Genomic DNA, 23124 nt, shown 5'->3' on the forward strand with positions numbered 1-23124 from the left:
GCTGTGGCTCTCCTATGCTAGTTTGTCCCCTCCAACAATATCCAAAGCAGCACACGTTATTGAGGGGAACATCTACTTTGCACTGGTTGCCTATTCCCTCACTTGACAGTCACCCAGATAGTTCCTTCCTGCAACTTAAGGGTTACTACCACCTACTCATATCTATCACCTCCTCATTCTCCCTCAATGAGCAGAAGGTCATTGAGCTGCAGCTCCAGTTCCTTTACATGGTCCCTAAGCAGCTTCAGCTCGATGCACTTCATGCCAATGTAGTTATCAGGGAGACTGGAGGACTCCCAGGGTTCCCACATTTCACACAGAGAACATAACACTAACCCTGGATCTACTCACCATACTGGCTATGTTCTAACAGACAAGGAAAAAGAAACAAAAACTTATAAGAAATTCACTTAGAGCTTCTGCCGCTGCTTAGCCAAACCTCTTGAGCCAAAGCCTAACTGCTTTAGCACTGGCCCACTCACACAATGGCTGCTCCCTTTACACTTAGTGTCTTGTTTTTGACCTTTGCTAAGTGCCTAATAGAGTGATGCCTGATGAAATACAGCGAAAGTCCCCGAGCTCTTGTGAAGTCTTGCGCTGTCTTTCGTCAAGTGAGTGCTTGCAATGCTTGCAGCCCGACAATATCCTATATAAGAGATCCTATTAAGATCCAAGAAAAGCAAGCAGATCTAGTTAGGATCATTTGTCATACCGTGCCTGAATCAAGGCAACATTGGAGTCATTGGGGAAAACACAGATAATAATCTGGAGCATTTAATGAAATTGAGAAAACAAAATTATCACAGTTTTGCATTCCTTTCGCTCATCTCAATCAACATAGTGAACAAATACTACAACAAAGCAACAACCCAGAAAGGAGATGGCCGACGAAGTGATCATCACAACTTTCACAGTGCCTGCCAGGTTTACCAGAGCTCCGACACCTGCTCCGACTAGGATTTGTGCTAACTGTACCATGGCGGTCAGGGCAGCGCAGTCGATACCTTTACCCCTGCTTTCATTCACAGCTGCCCCGTCATTCTTCCTTTCAATCTGAAAACAGAAAAAGACCACATCCATGTGCAACGCTGAACAATTTTACGGGCATATTCTTCCAATTTCAAAGATAAGCCCTGTAAGAACACAATAATATAAGAAACAATAGAGTGGGTGTTTGTTTGAAAAGCATTAAATGTTTAATCCCCTCCATAGATGCTGCTTGACCTTCTGAGTTCCCCCAGCATTTTGTGAGATTAGCACACAAAATACTGGAGGAACTCAGCAGGTCAGGCAGCATTAATGGAGAGGAATAAACAGTCAACATTCCAGGCTGAGACCCTTCATTAGTCCTGAATGGGACGCACTGCTGTGGGTGGTGGTAGAGGCAGCTATATTAGGAAGATTTAACAGACTCTTAGATGGGCACAGGGATGAAAGGAGAATGGCTGACAATGTGGGAGGAATGACTTAGATTAATTTTTGATTAAGTTCAAAAGGTTGACACAAGATTGGGAGCCAAAGGGCTTATACTGTTTTATGTTCTATGTATGAGATACACTGATTCACCCTTATTAACTTCACAAGCTCAAAAAGTCAGCAGATCCTTTCATGAAGTCCATTCCAATTCCACTTAACTCTATTATTCTCATTTAAATAGTGGGCTAACAATTCAACAGTTCCCTGATTGCTTTAATCCTCCTTTGTAAAAACTTAGGTTACATTTATAACCATATAACAATTACAGCACGGAAACAGGCCATCTCAGCCCTTCTAGTCCATGCCGAACACTTACTCTCACCATTTGAAGCCCTCCAGTGGAAAGGAATAATTCCAGAATCTAGAAAGTTTTAGAAGCTGAACAAATAATTGAATTACTAAAATATGCTTTTCTACCGGGAGAGCTAACATAGGCTTGGATAATTTTTACCATGTCAATGACACGAAGTAAGGACGCATTCTATGAAAAACACACCTTTTTGGTGACGCTCTGATAAATTATGATGAGACAAGGGGTGACTTATACTAAAAAGGCTAGAACTGAGAGCAAAAATCTCAAAGAAAGCTACCAAATTACAAGGAATTTCACTACACAAATACGGTAACAGCACTTTTCCCTGTGTTCACCAGTAAGACCTGCTTCATACTATAGAGCCCCAGTGGACGTATAATCTGCGTACAGGCAGGTAAAATCAGTCACTTACAAAGATGGTCATGCCCATTTTGACTGTTTTAAATATGTAATTCTATACTGCTGAAACTAAGCAAAAAATTATAATTGAACTTCTGAAGAACTTAGGTATAGAAACATAGAAAACCTACAGCACAATATAGGCCCTTTGGCACACAAAGCTGTGCCAAATACGACCTTATCTAAGAAATTACCTAGGGTTACCCATAGCCCTCTATGTTTCTGAGCTCCATATACCTGCCCAGGAGACTCTTAAAAGATGCTATCGTATCCACCTCCACCACAGTCGCCGACATCTCCTCTGTACCTACTTCCAAGAACCTTAAAACTGTGCCCTCTCGTGCTAGCCATTTCAGCCCTTGGAAAAAGCCTCTGACTATCCACACAATCAATGCCTCTCATCATCTTATACGCCTCTATCAGGTCACCTCTCATCCTCCGTCACTGCAAGGAGTAAAGACCGAGTTCACTCAACCTATTCTCATAAGGCATGCTCCCCAATCCAGGCAACGTCCTTGTAAATCTCCTCTACACCCTTTCTATGGTTTCCACATCCTTCCTGCAGTGAGGCGACCAGAAATGAGAACAGTACTCCAACTGGGATCTGATCAGGGTCCTATACAGCTGCAACATTACCTCTCGGATCCTAAACTTAATAACACGATTGATGAAGGCCAATGTACCGTATGCTTTCTTAACCACAGAGTCAACCTGTGCAGCAGCTTTGAGTGTCCTGTGGACTCGAACCCCAAGATCCCTCTGATCCTCCACACTGCCAAGAGCTTACCATTAATACTATATTCTGCCATTATAATTGACCTACCAAAATGAACCACCTCACATTTATCTGGGTTGAACTCCATCTGTCACTTCTCAGCCCAGTTTTGCATCCTATCAATGTCCCTCTGTAACCTCTGACAGCCCTCCACACTATCCACAACACCCCCAAACTTTGTGTCCTCAGCCAATTTACTAACCCTCCCTCCACTTCTTCATCCAAGTCATTTATAAAAATCACAAAGAGTAAGAGTCCCAGAAGAGATCCCTGAGGCACTCCACTGGTGACTGACCTCCATGCAGAATATGACCCGTCTACAACCACTCTTTGCCTTCTGTGGGCAAGCCAGTTCTGGATCCACAAAACAATGTCCCCTTGGATCCCATGCCTCCTTACTTTCTCAATAAGCCTTGTATGGGGTATCTTATCAAATGCCTTGCTGAAATCCATATACACTACATCTACTGCTCTACCTTCATCCATCTGTTTAGTCACATCCTCAAAAAATGCAATCAGGCTTGTAAGGCAGAACCTGCCTTTGACAAAGCCATGCTGACTATTCCTAATCATATTATGCCTCTCCAAATGTTCATAAATCCTGCCTCTCAGGATATTCTCCATCAACTTACCGACCACTGAGGTAAGACTCACTAGTCTATAATTTCCTGGGCTATGTCTACTCCCTTCCTTGAATAACGGAACAATATCTGCAACCCTCCAGTTCTCCGGAAACTCTCCCGTCCCCACTGATAAGGCAAAGATCATCGCCAGAGGCTCAGCAATCCCTACAATCGTTAAGATCCTTTTCCGTAGTGAATACTGAAGTAAGGTACTCATTAAGTACCTCTGTTATCTCCAATGGTTCCATACACACATTTCCATTGTCACACTTGATTGGTCCTATTCTCTCACGTCTTATCCTCTTGCTCTTCACATACTTGTAGAATGCCTTTGGGTTTTCCTGAATCCTGTCTGCCAAGGCCTTCTCATGGCCCCTTCTGGCTTTCCTAATTTCTTTCTTAAACTCCTTCTTGCTAGCCTTATAATCTTTTAGATCTCTATCATTACCTAGATTTTTGAACCTTTCGTAAGCTCTTCTTTTCTTCCTGATTAGATTTATTACAGCCTTTGTACACTACGGTTCCTGTACCCTAGCATCATTTCCCTGTCTCATTGGAATGTACCAATGCAGAACTCCATGCAAATATCTCCTGAACATCTGCCACATTTCTTCCGTACATTTCCCTGAGAACATCTGTTCCCAATTTATGCTTCCAAGCGCCTGCCTGATAGCTTCATATTTCCCCTTACTCCAATTAAACACTTTCCTAACTTGCCTGTTCCTATCTCTCTCCAATGGAGATAGAATTGTGATCACTATCTCCAAAATGCTCTCCCACTGAGATATCTGACACCTGACCAGGTTCATTTCCCAATACCAAATCAAGTACAGCCTCTCCTCTTATAGGCTTATCTACATTATTGTGTCAAGAAATCTTCTTGAACACACCTAACAAACTCCACCCACCTAAACCCCTTGCTCTAGGGACATACCAATCAATGTTTGGGAAATTGAAATCTCCCACCATGACAAATCTGTTATTATTACCCCTTTCCAGAATCTGTCCCCCTATCTGCTCTTCGATGTCCCTGTTACTATTGGGTGGTCTATCAAAAACACCCAGTTGAATTATTGACTCCTTTTCTGCAGCTATGACACTATCTCTGATCAACAGTGCCACGTCCCCACCTTTGTTGCTTCCCTCCTTGTCCTTTCTGAAACATCTAAAGCCTGGCACTCAAAGTTAGCATACCTGCCCCTGAGCCATTCAAGTCTCTGTAAAGGCCACAACATCATAGCTCCAAGTACTGATCCATGTGTAAGCTTATCAGCTTTGTTCATAATACTCTTTGCATTTAAATAGACACATCTCAAACCATCGGTCTGAGCACCTACTTTCTCTATCACCTGTCTATCCTCCCTCTCACATTGTCTCCAAGCTTTCTCTATTTGTGAGCCAACTGCCCCTTCTGCAGTCTCTCCAGGTTGGTTCCCACCCCGCAGCAATCCAAGTTTAAACTCTCCCCAATAGCCTTAGCAACCACACCCCACCCCCCACTAGGATATTGGTCCCCCTCATATTCAAGTGCAATCCATCCTTTTTGTACAGGTCACTCCTGCCCCAAAAGAGGTCGCCATGATCAAGAATCCCTGCTCCCTGCTCCAATCCCTCAGCCATGCATTTATCCGCCACCCCACTCTTATTCCTATACTCACTGTCACATGGCACAGGCTGTAATCCCAAGATTACTACCTTTGTGGTCCTGCTTCTCAACTTCCTTCCTAACTCCCTGTAGTCTGTTTTCAGGACCTCCTCCCCTTTCTTACCTATGTCACCGGTACCAATATGTGCCACTGGCTGTTCTCCTTCCCACTTCAGGATATCGTGGACGTGATCGGAAACATCCCCGGACCCTGGCACCTGGGAGGCAAACTACCATCCGTGCTTCTTTCCTGCATCCACAGAATCACCTGTCTGACCCCATAACTACAGAGTCCCCTATCACTGCTGCCATCCACTTCCGTTCCCTACCCTTCTGAGCCACAGGGCCAGACTCAGTGCCAGAGGCACGACCACTGTTGCTTCCCCCAGGTAGGCTGTCTCTTCCCCCCCCCTCCCCCAACGGTACTCAAGCAGTATCTGCCAGTTAACAACATTTCAGGTGAATTAACCACTTTGAAGACATTATTTACTTTAACATGTTTATACTTTAACAAAGGAACAAATGACCTTGAATCTGATTGGACAGAAAAATATGCATATCAAAGCAAAGCTTGCATTCTGATTTCATTAGAGAGTTATGCCAAAGCAAGGTACTACCAAGGCATGGTTATACAAGGTAAGGTTAACTGGAGATGCAAGGCTAGGGACTGGAGACCTGTCCTGGAGTTGGAGGACCGTCTGTGTGTTTAGGGTGGTGGGAAGAAAGAGGCTTGCTTGTTGTGCTCTGTGGTGTTATGCCAAGCACTGTGGGCATGCTATGTTGGCACCAGAATGTGTGGTGACAGTTGTGGGCTGCCCCTCCAGCACATATATTTAGGCATGTTGGTTATTAACACAAACAACACATTCCACTATGTTTCTATGTACATGTGATAAGTAAATCTGGAAAAAATCTGAAGATGCACACTTAATGGCCAGTAGCCGCTTTCTTAGCCTGTACACCTGTTCATTCATGCAAATAACTAATCAGCCAATCAGGTGGCAGCAACTCAATGCATAAAAGCATGCAGGCATGGTTAAGAGGTTCAGTTGTTGTTCAGACCAAACAACATAATGGAGAAGAAATGTGACTGAAGTGACTTTAACTGTAGAATGATTATTGGAATCAGATGTGGTCAGTATCTCAGAAAATGCTTATCTACTGGGATTTTTGTGCACAACAGTCTCTAGAGTTAGAGGATGAAGCAAGGAACAAAAACCATCCAGTGAGTAGTAGTTCTGTGGATGAAGATTCCTTGTTAATGAGAGGAGAATGGTCAGACTGGTTCGAGCTGACAGGAGGTAACGGTAACTCAAATAACCACATAACAGTGATGTGCAGAAGAGCATCTCTGAATGCAAAACACATCACATCCTGAAGTGGATGGGCTTCAGCAGCTGAAGACCAGGAGCATACACAGAGTGACAACTTTATTAAGTACAGGAGATACCTAAAGTGGCACAGTAGTGCAACGCTCTACAGTACAAGCGACCCAGGTTCAATCCCTGTTAGGAGTTTATGTTCTCCCCGTGACAACAGGTGCCCCAGTTTCCTTCCACAGTCCAAAGATGTGCTGGTTGGTTCATTGGTCCTTGTAATTTGTCCCGTGATAAACTCAGATTAAAACAGGGAATACTGGGCAGCGTGGCTCAGAGGACCGGGAGGGCCTATTCCATGCTGTAGCTCAATAAACAAACAAAGTGACCACTGAGTGTATTTTGTCTTTGCTCCTATTTGCACAGTTACAGATAACTTCAAATCTTCTAAATTCTTAGGATTTATGACAGGGAGCACAGGTTCCTATTGAGTAGAAGTAGATTTAAATTGAGTTCTCAGAACAAAACAAAATGATTCTGATTCATTACAATCTCCACCCTTTCTCTTACGTTTCATTTCTTACCTCCTCTTTTTTGTGGTACTCAGCTATCAAGTTAAAGGGAATGGTATAAAGTGTACTTGACATTGCTCCGAATATTGCAGAAAGGATCAGGATGGAGAGAACATTAGGAAAGAACGCAATCAATCCAGTTCCAATGCCAAACAGGACATAGCCCAAAAAGTACAATATTTTCAATCCAATTAGAGGCACAATGATCTTCTGTGTATCTGGAAGTATGAAGAAAGACACAATTAAAACTATAAGGCTATAAAATATAGAAGCAGTACACCTCATGTGCTGGAGGAGCTCGGCAGGTCAGGCAGCATCTATGGATGGGAATAAACCATCGCCGTTTTGGGATGAGACCCTTCATCAGGACTGAAAAGGAAGAGGGAAGAAGACTTCCATCCATAGATGCTGCCTGGCCTGCTGAGTTCCTCTAGCACATTGTGTGTATTGCGCTAGATACCCAGCATCTGCAGTACTTCTTGTGTCTAAGATACATCAGCAGAATAAGGCCATTCAGCCCATTGAGGCTACTCTACTATTCTATCATGGATGATTTATTATCCCTCTCCACCCCATTCTCCCACTTTCTCCCCATAACCTTTGACACCCTTACTACCCTTACCTTTTAACCTCTGCTGTAACTATACCCAATGACTTGCCATATCTGGCAATGAATTGCACTGATTCATCACCCTCTGGCTTTCCTCTTCATCTCTTTTCAATTGGGATATCCATGTATTCAGTGGCCACTGGATGATGCAGTACCAGTCATTTGAAATAATCACGGAAAATATTGAACAAATATTACTGACAGTTAACTTCATGGAAATGAAAAATGGTTCACATTTTGTTATGATAATCTATTAAAATTCATCAGAAAGATGAGATCTAATTACGTGCTATATTTAATATGCCAACTCAGCTGACAGCCCTGACATTTCAATGGACTGGGTTATGTTGGGACGACCCTGGTGCTTTGGGCAGATGGGACTCGTCAGCTGTGGGTGGCATATCATCAAGGTGAAGGAAAACTCAGATCTCAACCTCTGCTGCCATGCAGCTTTACCTACTCCTGGGAAAGCCTTCGGGATTAAGCCCAAAGAAAAAATCCAGAGCTGGAATCTCTAAGGCAGTCCTTTGTTGAGTTCAATGTTGACTGGCAACTACTGTGATGGTGCTGGTGCCAAACTGTATCAGTCTCTGCATCTCCTTTGGATTCATCAGCTGTGTGGAGAGAGGGAGTCCGCTACATGGGCATCAGCTTGCTCTCTTCAAATCGTTCTGCCCTGGCTTGCATGTTGATTATGTAGATAGCTAGAATGCAAAATCCTTGCTTGACCCTGACCAAAAGCCTCAACCAGGTGCCCGGAGATGTCCATAAGACCATTAGACATAGGAGCAGGATAAGGCCATTTGGCTATTTGAGTCGGCTTTGCCATTCCATCGTGGCTGATTTATTATCCCTCTCAACACTATTCTCCAGCTTTCTCCCCATAACATGTCACCCACAGCCCATGCACTTGCCTGGTCTTGATGCAGGAGCCCTCATTTCACTGGCCTTCATCTGTATATCTCTGTTAGGCTGGGATAGTCTCATTGGTCTCAGTTGGTACAGTTCAGAGACCATCCCATTGGAAAATTACTATTAGACTTTGACAAAATCCCAAGGGGTGAAACTTTGCCATTTGTCAAAACAATCTAAAATTTTAACTGCTCTTAAACTTCCTGACATTTAAAACACATAGAACTTAGAAACAAACAATAGCCCTTTACAAATAGTTTTAAAAATACATACCTTCCGTCTGGAATTTTAATTTTTAAGCTTAAATCTTTCTTGAACTCCTCCATAACAAAACAATGCGCTGATTTATAGTCTGTCACACCACTTTTTTTTCTACGTTCTCCTGCCAGAGAATCAGCAACAAACTCTCCTCCACCAACGAGAGAGAGAGCAATTTACCAAGTTCTTGGAACTTAGAAGACTGCGAAAGGAGTATTGTGAGCAGTTTTAGGCCCGTTATCTAAAAAGGGATGTGCTAGCATTGGAGAGGTTCCAGAGGTGGTTCAGGAGAATGATTCCAGGTATGAAAAGGTTTGTGAATGAAGAGCATTTGATGGCTCTGGGCCTTCATTTGCTTGAGTTTAGAAGAATAAGAGGGGATCTCATTGAAACCTATTGAATATTGAAAGGCTTAGACAGAGTAAACACGAAGAGGATGTTTCCTACAGTGCGGGATGCTAGGACCAGAGGGCACAGCATCAGAACACAACAATGTCCCTTAAGAACAGAGATGAGTAGGAATTTCTTTAGATAGAGGGTGCTGAATTTGTGGCATTCATTGCACCAGATGACTGTGGAGGCCAAGTCATTGGGTATATTTAAAGTCAAGGTTGATAGGTTCTTGATTATAAGGGTGTCAAAGATTATGAGGAGAAAGCAGGGGAATGGGGTCATGAGGGATAATAAGGCAGCCATGATGGAATGGCGGAGAAGACACAAATGGGCCGAGAAGCCTAATTCTGTACCTCTGTCTTATGGTCTCAACTATTCCAGTCATATATGCTGGATGGCAGAGAATGGAAGTCCCACTGTCACCAGATTCCTGCTGCCAAGGACACTCTGCACTAACTTTACAATGTTAAGTGTCTCTGCCACTCAGATACATCAAAAAACTATAAAATATATTGTGTACAGAATCTAGTTTGACATGGTTGTAAGTTTACATTGATTGGTGTGATTCCCCGGTGACATGCTAGGTCAATTGTAAGGTTGTGCCTGCACATTTGCCTGAATGCAGAACATTATTTTCAGGAATCAAGGATTTTAATGTAAATGTGATACTAACCATGAACACCGCAAACTAACATAAAATTCACAAGTTATCAGAAGTAAATTATGTCTATCTTACATTAAGAGAGAAGACTTGGTAGTCACTGACAAAATAATGTTGAAATTTGGAATCAAGATGACTTTATTCAATAGGAAAATAAAATACATCTGATTTTATAGAATATTACAACACAGTACAGGCCTTTCGACCCACCATTTTGTACTAGCCAAATCTTCTTCAAGATCAATTTAATCCTTCCTTCCGACATAGGCTTCCTTATTTCTATCATCCATGTGCTTACCTAAGAGTTTCTTAAATGCCCTTAATGTATCTGTAACTTCACCATCCCTGGCAGAGCACTCCTCCATCCACCAGTCTCTGAGTAAACAACTTACCTGTGACAATCCTCCTGTACTTTCCTCCCTTAAAATCACCTTAAAATCATCCTCCTTATACTAGCCATAGCTATCAGGAGAGGCCGGATAGGCTGGGACTGTTCTCCCTAGAACGTAGAAGGCTGAAATGTGACTATATAGAGGTTTATAAAGCTATGAAGGGCATTTAAGGTGCCATGATTACAGCTCAGGGCCTGACCCATTCCAGGATTCAGAGTTCAATTCCGGTGTGGGCTGTAAGGAGTTTGTATAAACCACGTGGCTTTTCTGCAGGTACACCAGTTTCTTCTGACAATCCAAACAAATGAACCGGTTAGCAAGTTACTTGGTCATTGTAAATTGTGATATGATTAGGTTAGTGTTAAGTAGGTGGGTTGCTGGGCAGTGAAGTTCATTGGCCAGAAAGGCTTGTTCCACACTTAATACATTAATAAATAAATAAATAAATATTGTGGGTTATCCCAGGGTGGGGAGGTCTACAATTAGAAGGTATAGGTAAAGGTGAAAAACTAATTAAAGGTGATCTGAGGGGCAAAGAGGATTATGGGTATATGGAATGAGCTGCCACAAGTGGTAGTGGGTGGTGGGGAGTGTATGATAAAAACATTTAAAAGCTGCTTGGATAGGTACTGTTATGACCCCAGCCCCCTCCTTTGTGAGAATCGCAAGAGCCCTAGTCAAGGGGGGGTCAAATGACCCAAGAGGGGAAGAGATGTGCGGAAGACCACGTTTCCCCGGGAAGCAGAATAAAGTGACTCTGACTATTGTCTCATGAAGACCACGTGTAAAGCCCTCGGGCAACGTGGGCTGGTTGAGAGAGAGATTGACACCGGCGATCCCGTGAGGAAGTATAAAGGAGGGTCTGGGGGGGACGACCCCTTCAGACGCACCAGAAGACACGCTAGAGATCCTGTGACAGCGCTTTGATAGCGACAGCCGGGGGTGGGGTTCGTGTGCGTCTTTTCCTTGCCTGGGATTGGCGACCCCACAACGGAAGAACGGCTTAGCTACAGGGGAGGCCACCGATGAGCGTTCATTCCCCCAACGAGGCTCCGACAAACCGAACTCCTCCAGGTTGGAAAACCGGTCGGGTAACTCTTTCATCCCCCCTCTCTCTCTCTCTTTCTAACAAAAGTGCACCAACGCGACACCACAACGACGGCAGCTGGTGGAACTGCAGTGACCGCAAAAGACTTTTAGTTATCCAGTAAACAATATGTATCTACATTACCCCTAGACAACGATAGAGCTTATTTCTGATTGATTATTACTATACCTGTGCTTTAGATTGAGTTGTGACGACGTATATGATCTGAATGTTTTGTATTAACCATACATTTGTGCCTCTTTATAAATAAAAACGTTTGAAAATAGTAGCATCAGGCTTCAGTGGACCCATCTATCTTTGCTGGTAAATTACCCGGTTACTGGGGAACGTAACAAGTGGGTTGCTCGTCCCGGATTTGAAACAAAAGGGGAGGGTCAGTGAATCGGGCTGCAAGTCCAAACTTAAATCTGGTTACGCAGGTAGCCAGACAGGAAACCAGCAAAGATGGATGTGGGTGAATTTATGAGAAACCCGACTGTAGAGGCGCTAGGGACGGCTACTAAATCAGACGTGGTAAATCTGGCAAAGGGGTTAGGCCTCGCAGAGGTGAGGTCATCAATGAAAAAGCAGGAAGTGCGAGGGGTCATAAATCAGTATTACATTGGGAAGGAGGTGTTTGCAGCTGAGGATTTGGAAAATATCCCCAAAAAGAGATTAGCGAGTGGGACAGATCAGGTAGAGTTGGAGAAAGTAAGGTTGGAACATGATCTTCAAGTAAAGCAGCTAGAAGCAGCTGCAAAGGAAAAGGCTGAGGAATGGGCTGCAAAGGAAAAGGAAAAGGAAAGGGGGCAGGTGTTCAAACTAAAGGAATTAGAGATGAAACGGGGTCATGAGCTCCAGCTAAAGCAGCTAGAAGCAGAAGCAGAAGAGAAAGAGAAACAAAGGAGCCATGAATTGGAGCTGGACAGGCGAAGGCAAGAGCGAAGAGCTCAAGGGCACGAGAGAGAGGAGGGGTTTGATGTTAGTCGGGCGTTGAGGTTGGCCCCCCCCTTCGAGGAGACGGATGTTGATAGTTATTTCTTGCTTTTTGAGAAGGTGGTAGTGAATCAGAAGTGGCCCAGAGAGCAGTGGGTGGCATTGTTACAAAGTGTGTTATGAGGGAAAGCACAGCGGGTATATGCCACGCTGCCCCCAGAAGGGGAAGGGAATTATGACCAAGTAAAGGAGGCCATTCTCCGAGGTTACGAGTTAGTACCTGAGGCGTATAGACAAAGGTTCCGAAATTTAAGGAAAGGGTGGAATCAAACGTATACCGAGCTAGCCCATGAGAAGGGTGTGCTCTTGGACCGTTGGTGCACCGCGGAGAAGGTGGCCGAGAATTATGGGCGTCTCAGGGAGTTATTTTTGATTGAGGAATTTAAAGGTTGTGTTCCGGAAGAGATCCGAATGTATTTAAATGAGAGGACGAATCAGTCCCTCTCAGAAATTGCAAGGTTCGCAGATGAATATGCCCTAACCCACAAGACAAAGTTTTCCTCGCCAAAAAGTTACCCAAGAGACTGTCGGAATGGTAGGGAAAGCCCGCCGGCTGAGGCGGAGATCCCGCCGGGAGCTAGCAGGAAAAGTGAGGATAGCAGGCAGGAAACCTGGAGATTTCCTGGTTTAACCTGTTTTAATTGTGGAAAGGTGGGTCATATTGCATCTAAATGCTTTGCTCTGAGAAAGGAGCCAGAGAGAAAGAGAGCAGCGATCCCTATCGGGCGTGCAGTGGTAATCAGAAAATCGGCAAGAGGGTCCCAGGGGAGCAGAGAGCGCAAGGGGGCAGAGATTTATCTGTCACCCAGAACCGTGTCTGTGAGGAAGGGGGACCCGCCTATCCCCGTACGGATTTGGAGAGACACGGGGGCGGAGCTATCATTAATTAGACGTAACGTATTACCATTCGGACCTCCGACAGGCGAGGTAGCCCTGAGAGGAATAGGAAACTGGACCAAGGTAGTGCCTTTGCATAGGGTCCTTCTAGATTGTGAGTTGGTGTCGGGACCAGTGGAAATGGGGGTCCTGCCGGAGTTGCCGGAGGAAGGCGTGGACGTCCTTCTGGGTAACGACCTAGCGGGTGGGAAGATTGGAGCAGCCGTGAAGCTAAAAACCCAGCCCGTGAGAGTTGAGGCCCCGCCCACAGAGTCCCCGAGCTATCCCGCATGCGCGGACACTAGCAGCCTGTCGAGAGCGGCAGCTGAGAAAGCGAGCAGTTTAAAATTGGCTCAGACGTTTTTACCGACCCTGTGCCACGAGGGTTTCGAGGGTGGTAAAACGAGGAATAGTAACGTAAAAGGGGATAAAGGAGAGAAAGGAGAGAAGGTAGATCCTCCTTTAGCGAAGAAAAAGGTCCTAGAGGTAGGAAATAAAGATGAGAAACAGATAAAGCTGTTAAAAGGTCCAGGGTTGGACCTGGATGAGTCTAAAGGTGTTCCCGATAATGAAATGAGGGCAGTCCTCGATGAAAAGGATGCCATTACCGTGAAGAAGTCTGCTGGATTGGCAGATGAGGTTGTTCCAGCCCAAGGGGTTGAGTTTACTTCGGAAGTGAGTTGCCCAGAGAGTAACTGGGAAGATCAGAGGAAGTTAGAATTTGAAAAGGGTATGGGGATTGAAAGCCTGGAAGAGGCCAATGCCCCGTTTGAGTGTGTCCAAGATGGGGAGGCCCGTGGTCCTAAACCTAGTCACGGAGCTCAGAAAAAGTCTGAGGTATTTGACTCGGCTGGACGAGACAGCCGTCCTTTTGGATCAAATAGACTTGGTTCGGGGAAGAAAGGGTTAACCTTGGGAAGTGTGAGTTCCCAGATGGTTGTGCTGAAGGGGGTGTTCAGAGTTAATGTGGAGTTTACGAATGGGGAGATAATTGTTGTTGTGGAGGAGAACGGTAAATCTGTAGTTCCCAAATCGAATGAAAAAAAGTTAAAGTCTAGATTGATGCCTGCGCATCGATTACAGGTTGATTTGGAATGTAAAGGGGCCTCACACGCTATTGTTATTCAAGGAAGCGCTGTGAGGAAGCCGAAATTTAAATGCGGCCGGGGAAAAAGGTTCGAACTGAAACCCATCAGCCTGCATGGTTTTGACAAAAGGGTTAACTACCTGTGTAGCATTAAAGAATTGGGTGGAAATTCTCATGATGGACTAGGTTGGGGACACGGAGTTAAGAGAATAACCCTTGTGGAAAGGAAAGGTGGGAGAGTACCTCGCCAAATTACTCAAGTTCCCCATGGGGGGACTCACTGGAAAAAAGGCGATGGTTAATAGAAATGCCATTTTTAAACAGCAACGCCGGTTGTACGGGTTTGCGCCAAAGCCTGTGAAATATAAAGACAACCCCTTTGGAGACCTGCCGGTGAAATAACACGACCGAAACGATTAGTATTTGTATAAACTTTTGTAGATGCACCTAAGCTAAGATCACACCTCCTTAGTTGTGTGGCTGAAGAAAATAAATAAAAATAGGTGGTTATTGAGCTGAAGTTTGATGCTACCAGACTTTAGTACGGTACGTGAGGGTAAGATATTAAAGAAAGGGGCACTGTAATTGTTACCTGTTTAGATACTGACTTGAATGTATAACGGTAGTACTCTGTGAAGAGAGGAGCTTGTGTATTGTGTTAGAAAAAAAATCCTATAAGACTCTGTACCAACTTGTTTTTAACCGCTGGTAAAAAACTTTTAAGAGGGGAGGTGTTATGACCCCAGCCCCCTCCTTTCTGAGAATCGCAAGAGCCCTAGTCAAGGGGGGGTCAAATGACCCAAGAGGGGGAGAGATGTGCGGAAGACCACGTTTCCCCGGGAAGCAGAATAAAGCGACCCTGACTATTGTCTCATGAAGACCACGTGTAAAGCCCTCGGGCAACGTGGGCTGGTTGAGAGAGAGATTGACACCGGCGATCCCGTGAGGAAGTATAAAGGAGGGTCTGGGGGGGACGACCCCTTCAGACGCACCAGAAGACACGCTAGAGATCCTGTGACAGCGCTTTGATAGCGACAGCCGGGGGTGGGGTTCATGTGCGTCTTTTCCTTGCCTGGGATTGGCGACCCCACAACGGAAGAACGGCTTAGCTACAGGGGAGGCCACCGATGAGCGTTCATTCCCCCAACGAGGCTCCGACAAACCGAACTCCTCCAGGTTGGAAAACCGGTCGTGTAACTCTTTCATCCCCCCCCTCTCTCTCTCTTTCTAACAAAAGTGCACCATCGCGACACCACAACGACGGCAGCTGGTGGAACTGCAGTGACCGCAAAAGACTTTTAGATATCCAGTAAACAATATGTATCTACATTACCCTTAGACAACGATAGAGCTTATTTCTGATTGATTATTACTATACCTGTGCTTTAGATTGAGTTGTGACGACGTATATGATCTGAATGTTTTGTATTAACCATACGTTTGTGCCCCTTTATAAATAAAAACGTTTGAAAATAGTAGCATCAGGCTTCAGTGGACCCATCTATCTTTGCTGGTAAATTACCCGGTTACTGGGGAACGTAACAGTACATAGAAGGAAAGGTTTATAGGGACATTGGCAAAGCTTGTCAAAGTGTAAATGGGCATCTCGGTTAACATGAATGTGCAAGGCTGAAGGGCCTGGTTCCATTTTGCATAATTCTGTGAATCCATAAATCTCTTGATGAAATTTAAAGATTCCTAATTAATAGTCCACATGCTGAAAAAAAATAAATACAGTGGATTCCAGTTAATTGTGTCACTGAGAGATCAGTATATTTTGGCCCAATTTAGCAGCTGCCTCAATTAGCCGGTTTCATGGAAATAATTAAAAAGGTGTAAAAAAGACAAACTATGTATTTAAATGAAAGGCAGAACTAATTAGAACACTACTAATACCTCTGAAGAACTATAAAACTGTGTATTAGTTCTTATTAGTTACTGACAGAAGAATTAATCCAATGTACACTGCTGTGTTCTTTTGATTGACTGTAAATAAACGCAGACACTTAGTGCAGATAATGGACTAGCTTCACACAATCCTTTCAATGATTGTATCCTCCAAATCTTCATTTTCATCGTAACATTCAAGATAATTGTCAATACCTTCAAATTCTTCATAGTTCCTAACTTGCTGAAGGAGCGAAAAATTTCATTTTCACTCCCCACTGTTTCTAGCATCTCCAAGCTTGAATATTTGAAACCACCGTGAGCAAAACAGTTTTGAATTGTTTTACTGCTTATTTTTTGCCATCAGTGACAAGTACCACTACTTTTTGAACCCAAATGCACACAACTGACACTATTTAAAAACCTCACTGTCAGCACAATGTTGTGCTTAACGGCTTCACAAGTTTCACGCATCTGATGTGAGTTAGAAACTTACTTGGCAACAGTCTGCTAACCCAATTAGGCAGCATTGTGCCCCAAATAAACGAAAGGAATCCCAGCTATTTTTTCAATTAGATTTTGTTATATAAGAGTTGGCCCAAATAAGCAACTGCGCTGATTGGCCAAAGCCCCAATTAACTGGATTCGACCGTATGTGATACAAACTCCATCAATGCTGTTGAACTAGCTGAGGGTAAAACAAAGATAACCTCTGAACAAGCAGATCAAATGCAATGTGGTCATCAGCATTGCCAAAGAAACCTTGAAACCCTTGGCCAAATTGGTAGGGTACTTCTCAGAAGACAGCAAAAACTGAAAGGTCGACGAAAAATGATTGATCTCTCCCTGCAGATTGTGTCTGACCTGTTGAGTATTTCCAAGTTTTCGGTTTTTATTTCACAGTTCAGAGGAAGCTGTAACAGTTCCAGGACAATACAGAAACCTAGCTAATACCCGAGGCATAGTGTTAAGCTAACAAGGGGGTTTAGACAAATTTGAACTTCCTAACTTTGTTCAAAAGTTATTTAACAAGTCCTAAATATACTTAGTAGCTACTTTATTAGGCAACTCCTGTATCCAATAAATTGGCCACTGAGGGCATGTTCATGATCTTTTGCTGCTGTAGCCCATCTACTTCAAGGCTTGACGTGTTGTGCATTCTGAGATCTTCTTCTGCACACCACTGTTGTAAAGCATAATTATTTGAGTTACTGTCACCTTCCTGTCATCTTAATCCTGTCTGCCTGTTCTCCTCTGATCTCTATCATCAACAAGGTATTTTTGCCCACAGAACTGCCGCTTACTGGATGTTTTTGTATATCTCGCACCATTCTCTATAAACCTTAGAGACTGTTGTGCATGAAAATCCCAGGAGATCATCAGTTTCTGAGATACTCAAACCACCCCGTCTGGAGTCAACAATCTTTCCACGGTCAAAGCTATGTAGATCACATTCCTTCTCCATCCTGATGTTTGGTATGAACAACAGAACCTCTTGACCATGTCTGTGTGCTTTTATGAATTCAATTGCTTTTATGTGATTGGCTGATTAGATATTTGCTTTAATGAGCAGGTATACAGGTGTACCTAATAAAGTGGCCACTGAGTGTAGGCTTATAATATTGTTGTGTTAATGCCCAGAGAACAAGGATAAATTAGAATGGCTAAATTTTGAAGTACTGGTAATATAAGGAAAGTCAGAATACAAATGGCCATTAATTTATGGAGCCTAAATTCAGGAATAATTTATTACTTAAAATAAAGACAATTGGATGAAAGAATTAACACAGTTAACTGTATCTCTGCATGTTGGAATTAAAAAGAGTTGAATTGAAAAGTACTGAATCTCTGGAATTCATTGCCACTGAAGATTGTGGAGGCCAAGTCATTGGGTATATTTGAAGTGGAGGTGTCAAACGTTACGGGGAGAAGGCAAGAGAATGGGGTTGAGGAGGGTTAATAAATCAGCTATGATGGAATAGCGGAGCAAACTCAATAGACTTGAATGTCTTAATTCTAACATTCTTATGGAATATCTTCCTTCATGAATATGTAATACCTTGACGAGATGACCCTGAATCTCCGGTTCATGCATTTTGAATGTAATATTCTACCTGTGTGAGAACACAGTTGTTTCCGAGGGCTTTTAAAAAAGACTGGACATTATGGCAAAACCTTGTTTCAATTCCAACACAGGACAGGCTTTTAAGTGCTCTGATCAACAATGTGTTATAAATACCAACAGTAATCTAGCATTACCATTTCTCTGCCATCTGTACTTCTACCAATTTTGTAACTTGATTTGAAAAACTACTTTAGCTCGATGAATGTGTGGCTCACATTCAGTGCTTCTTTACCCAGAAATACAGAAGCATCAGACACTAATCTGCAGAACAATTTCCTGTAATTGGAGAAAATTGTTGCAGTTTACATGGAAAGTACAGCCCATTCTCACTATAAATGCATTTTACAAAGTTTCACTTAGAGTCATGGTCATAGACCACCTCAGCGCAGAAACAGGACCTTCAGCCCATCTAGTCCATGCCAAACTATTATTGTATGACTAGTTCCATTAACCTGCCCTCCATACCCCTCTCATTCATGTATTTATCCAATTTCCTCTTAAATGTTGAGATCGAGCTTGCATCCACTATTTGTGTTGGCAGCCTGTTCAACACTCTCACCACCCTCTGAGTGAAAAAGTTCCCCCTCATGTTCCCCTTAAACATTTCACCTTTCATACTTTCTCTCTGACCTCTATCTCTTGTCTCACCCACCCTCAGTGGAAAAAGCCTACTTGCATTTACCCTATCTATACCACTCATATTTTATATAGCTCTATCAAAACTCCCCTCATTCTCCTACACTCCAAGGAATAAAGTTCTAACCTATTCGACCTTTCCCTATAACCCAGAACCTCAAGACTTGGCAACATCCTTATAAATCTTTTTCTGGAGTCTTTCTATCTTATTGATAAATTTCCTCTAGGTAGGTGATCAAAACTGGACACAATACTCCAAATCAGGCCTCACCAATATAACATCTCAACTCCTCTATTCAGTACTTTGATTTATGAAGACCAATGTGCCAAAAGTTGTCTTTACAACTCTACCTGTGATGGCACTTACAAGGAATTAAGTATTCCCGGATCCCTCTGTTCTACCACACTCCTCAGTGCCCTACCGCTCACTGTGTTAGACCTACCCTGGTTTGTCTCCCAAAGTGCAACACCTCACACTTGTCTGCATTAAATTTTATCTGTCATTTTTCCAGCTGGTCAACTTCTGCTAAGTTGTATCAGGACAAATACCATAAAGTGCTAATGGTAATACTTTTCACCAAGCTCAACTGATCAACTATTCAAAGTTAACAAAAACTGTATTCATTGTATTTTAAACAAGAGAAAATTGGGAAATCCAAGCAACACATGCAGGATGCTGGAGGAACTCCAGGATGCAGGCCAGGCAAGCTCTATGGAAAAAAGTACAGTTAACGTTTCAGGCTGAGACCCTTCAACAGGAATTAGGAAATAAGAGGTCATCAAGTTAATACCAGCTGTCATATCTATTCTATTTATCTGTCTACTGTTACGTACCCGTGACACGTGACAGTGGTACCCTTGTCACGTGACTGGGGTTGAAGTTATACTGGACATGAGGTAATGGTCTTGTGATGGTGGAGTGATGTCATTTTCCCGCCAGTAGAGGTCATGTGACAGGTTTTTTTTACAGGGTATAAAAGGAAGACCCACCCTGTCAGGTGGGGCAGTTCGTGGCGGGATTTGCCAAGCTGACTTCATGTCACTGCGTGATTTAATGTGATGACGCAGTTTAGTTGAAAAATGAAGTTTTATATAATGCCTAAAGTTTAGAAGGACATCGCCAACAGTTTCTTTGCTGTGGAGAGTGAAGATAAAAGTTTGGAAGATAAAAATCGAAGAGAATCGATTTTCGACGGTGGATTGGTTACGACCTTATTTGATCCTCATTCGGAAGGATTTCGTTGACTGTTCTCGTGTTAATCTCCGCTGGGATAGCGGGAGATTGAGGACAGAGTGTGGAAGAAAGGTCAGTGTTTTTTTTAAGCCGTTATATTTCATAAAATTCTTCGTGGGAAAGTTCAACGCCGGGGAATCGAAGGACATCGACGTGGAAGAGAATTTAAATCGCTTTAAAAAGTCTCTCCTTTTAAAAGGACTGTGAGCTTTTGAACTTTCGGCATACCGTTTTAAAGAACTGTTTACTTTCGGCATACCGCTTTAAAGAACTGTTTACTTTCGGCATACCGCTTTAAGAACTGTTTGAACTGCAGCGCTATTAAGAACTGTGAATCTGCCGTACAGCAGCTGTTTTCCGGTGACATTTGAGTTTGTTTACTTTTGAGGGGGTTTGTTTTCAGTGTTTAATAAAAGTGTTATTTGTTATGAAAACCCTTGCCTAACTCATCTATATTTATTGTTGCCTGAATACGTAACATAATTATGGGGGCTCGTCCGGGATTTGGATCGTTTGAGTTTAAAATGCTTGTTGAATTTTGAATCGGTGTTTTGGTAACGGGGAATACTCGATTCTTTTGTTTGATTGGTTTGTGAGTGGTATTCGGCAACGATGAATATTGATGAGTTTCTGGATTCGCCAGCCACGGATTTGTTAGCGAAGGCGAAAAAAACTGAAGTATCTGAGATTGCTAATAGATTGCAACTTAAAGGTATTTTGGCGACTACATCAAAAGTTGTAATACAGAGAAAAATCGCATCACATTTTGTGGCTTCGGGTGATTTTGATGAATCGATTTTAGAATCGTTTCCAATAAGTAATCTGGAGATGCAGTTGCAAATCGAACAAATGATGTTAGAGAGGTGTAAATTGGAAATTGAACAGAAGCAGAGAGATTTTGAATATGCAATGGCGAAATTAAGGTCTGGGGATCTGATTCTAAAAAACCGTTTGTTGCTAGCCAAGAAATTAAATTGGTCCCTCCATTTAGTGAAACAGAAGTGGAAAGATATTTTCAACATTTTGAAACTATTGCTCGGATGTCAGACTGGCCGAAAGATAAATGGTCAGTGTTGTTACAGAGTGTGATTAAAGGCAAAGCACAGCAAGTTTACACAGTTTTAACTGCTGCGCAAGCATTAGATTATGATATTGTGAAAACAAATATTCTCAAAGCATATGAATTGGTCCCAGAAGCTTATAGGGAAAGATTCAGGAGTTTGAAAAAGTCTGTGGAAAAGACTTATGTGGAATTTGCCTATGATAAAGCTATGTGTTTTGAGAGATGGGTTTCTTCTAAAAATGTAAATGGGGACTATGATACATTGAAAGAGCTGATTTTAATGGAGGAATTTAAAAGAAGCATTCCTGTTGAAGTAAGGACCTACTTAAATGAGAGGGATACTGATAAATTGCAGGACTGTGCTAGATTAGCTGATGAGTATGTTTTAATCCATAAGAATAAATTTCCTCAGGGTAGAATTTTTAAGAGGAAAAATAATATGGAGACTCAAGGTAAATCAGAAATTAAATCAGAGGTTAATGAGAGAGGTAAGGAGGAAGGAAAACCTGTGAAGGAAAGACAGTTTGGTCTTATTTGTAACTATTGTAAGAAGCCTGGCAATGTAATAGCTAACTGTTTCAAATTGAAAAAGAAAGAGAAGGAAGCAGTTCCAGATGCTTGTGTGCAACATACTGAAGCACCTGTAAAGTTACAGGGTTTGGTAAACACAAATGAGGATTTGTTAGAGTCTGACCAAGTTAGAAAGGGATATGATCATTTTATAACTGAAGGGTTTGTATCCTTGAAAGAAGGATCTACTCTGGTGCCAATAAAAATTCTTAGGGATACTGGAGCTTCTCAATCATTGATGTTAGATAGTGTGTTGAAGTTTAATGAAGAGAGTGATACTGGTGAAGTAAATTATATAAGAGGTGTTGGAAGTGATTTTATGCCTGTACATTTACATGAAGTAAATTTAAAGTCAGGGTTAGTTACAGGATTTGTTAAAGTAGGATTACAGCATAGCTTACCTGTGAAGGGTATTTCTTTATTGTTAGGTAATGACTTGGCAGGTGGACAAGTTTTTCCTGAAGTGCATTTGACAATGGAGTCAGAGGAACCAGAGGTGAATTCTAATACAGATTCTTCCTGTGTTGTGACTAGAGCTATGGCTAAAAAAATTGATGTGCAGAATGAGGTTGTTACTCATGACTGTTCAACTCAGGATTTGAGTTTTGAGGATGTGTCAGAGACTTTCTTACCTTCGTTGTTTGAACAAGATTCTGGGAGTAAGTCTGACTATGAAGATTTATCTCTGTCTCGGAAGGAGATGATAGCAGAGCAGAATAGAGATCCTGAGATTATAAAATTAAGGGAACAAGCTTTACTAGGTAGTGAAATTGAGAAGGTGTCAGTAGGATATTATTTGGAAAAAGGAGTGTTGATGAGGAAGTGGAGGTCGCCTACAATTCCTGCAAGTGAGGAATGGAATGTTGTTTATCAGGTGGTTGTTCCTAAAGTTTATCGGAATGAGATTTTGACTTTAGCTCATAGCGTGCCTTTAGGTGGACATCAAGGGGTAAGGAAAACTGTGGACAAGATTTTAAAACATTTTTACTGGCCTGGTCTAAGGAAAGATGTGGCGATGTTTTGTAAGATGTGCCATACTTGTCAAATTGTGGGTAAACCAAATCAGGTTACACCAGTAGCTCCATTGCAACCTATTCCAGCATTTGGTGAACCGTTTTCTAAAGTTATTGTAGATTGTGTTGGTCCATTACCAAGACAAAAACTGGTTATCAGTATTTGTTGACTATCATGTGTACTTCGTCTAGGTTTCCAGAGGCA

The 23124-nt window shown here is 42.7% G+C and overlaps 1 protein-coding gene across 1 annotated transcript in view; it reads right to left on the reverse strand.

The window, feature by feature from the left end:
• Positions 1 to 756: 756 nt before the first annotated feature.
• Positions 757 to 23124, reverse strand: part of slc45a2 (solute carrier family 45 member 2) — a 60954-nt gene continuing 38586 nt past the window's right edge. Inside the window, exons 6-7 of the mRNA XM_073065284.1 lie at positions 7132 to 7337; positions 757 to 1053 (exon numbers count right to left, since the gene is read on the reverse strand). Coding sequence (XP_072921385.1) covers positions 829 to 1053; positions 7132 to 7337 — 431 coding nt within the window. The 3' untranslated portion in view covers positions 757 to 828. The remainder of the gene's footprint in view (positions 1054 to 7131; positions 7338 to 23124) is intronic.

The sequence above is a fragment of the Hemitrygon akajei genome, chromosome 13, assembly GCF_048418815.1.
Source record: "Hemitrygon akajei chromosome 13, sHemAka1.3, whole genome shotgun sequence".
Classification (NCBI taxonomy): Eukaryota; Metazoa; Chordata; class Chondrichthyes; order Myliobatiformes; family Dasyatidae; genus Hemitrygon; species Hemitrygon akajei.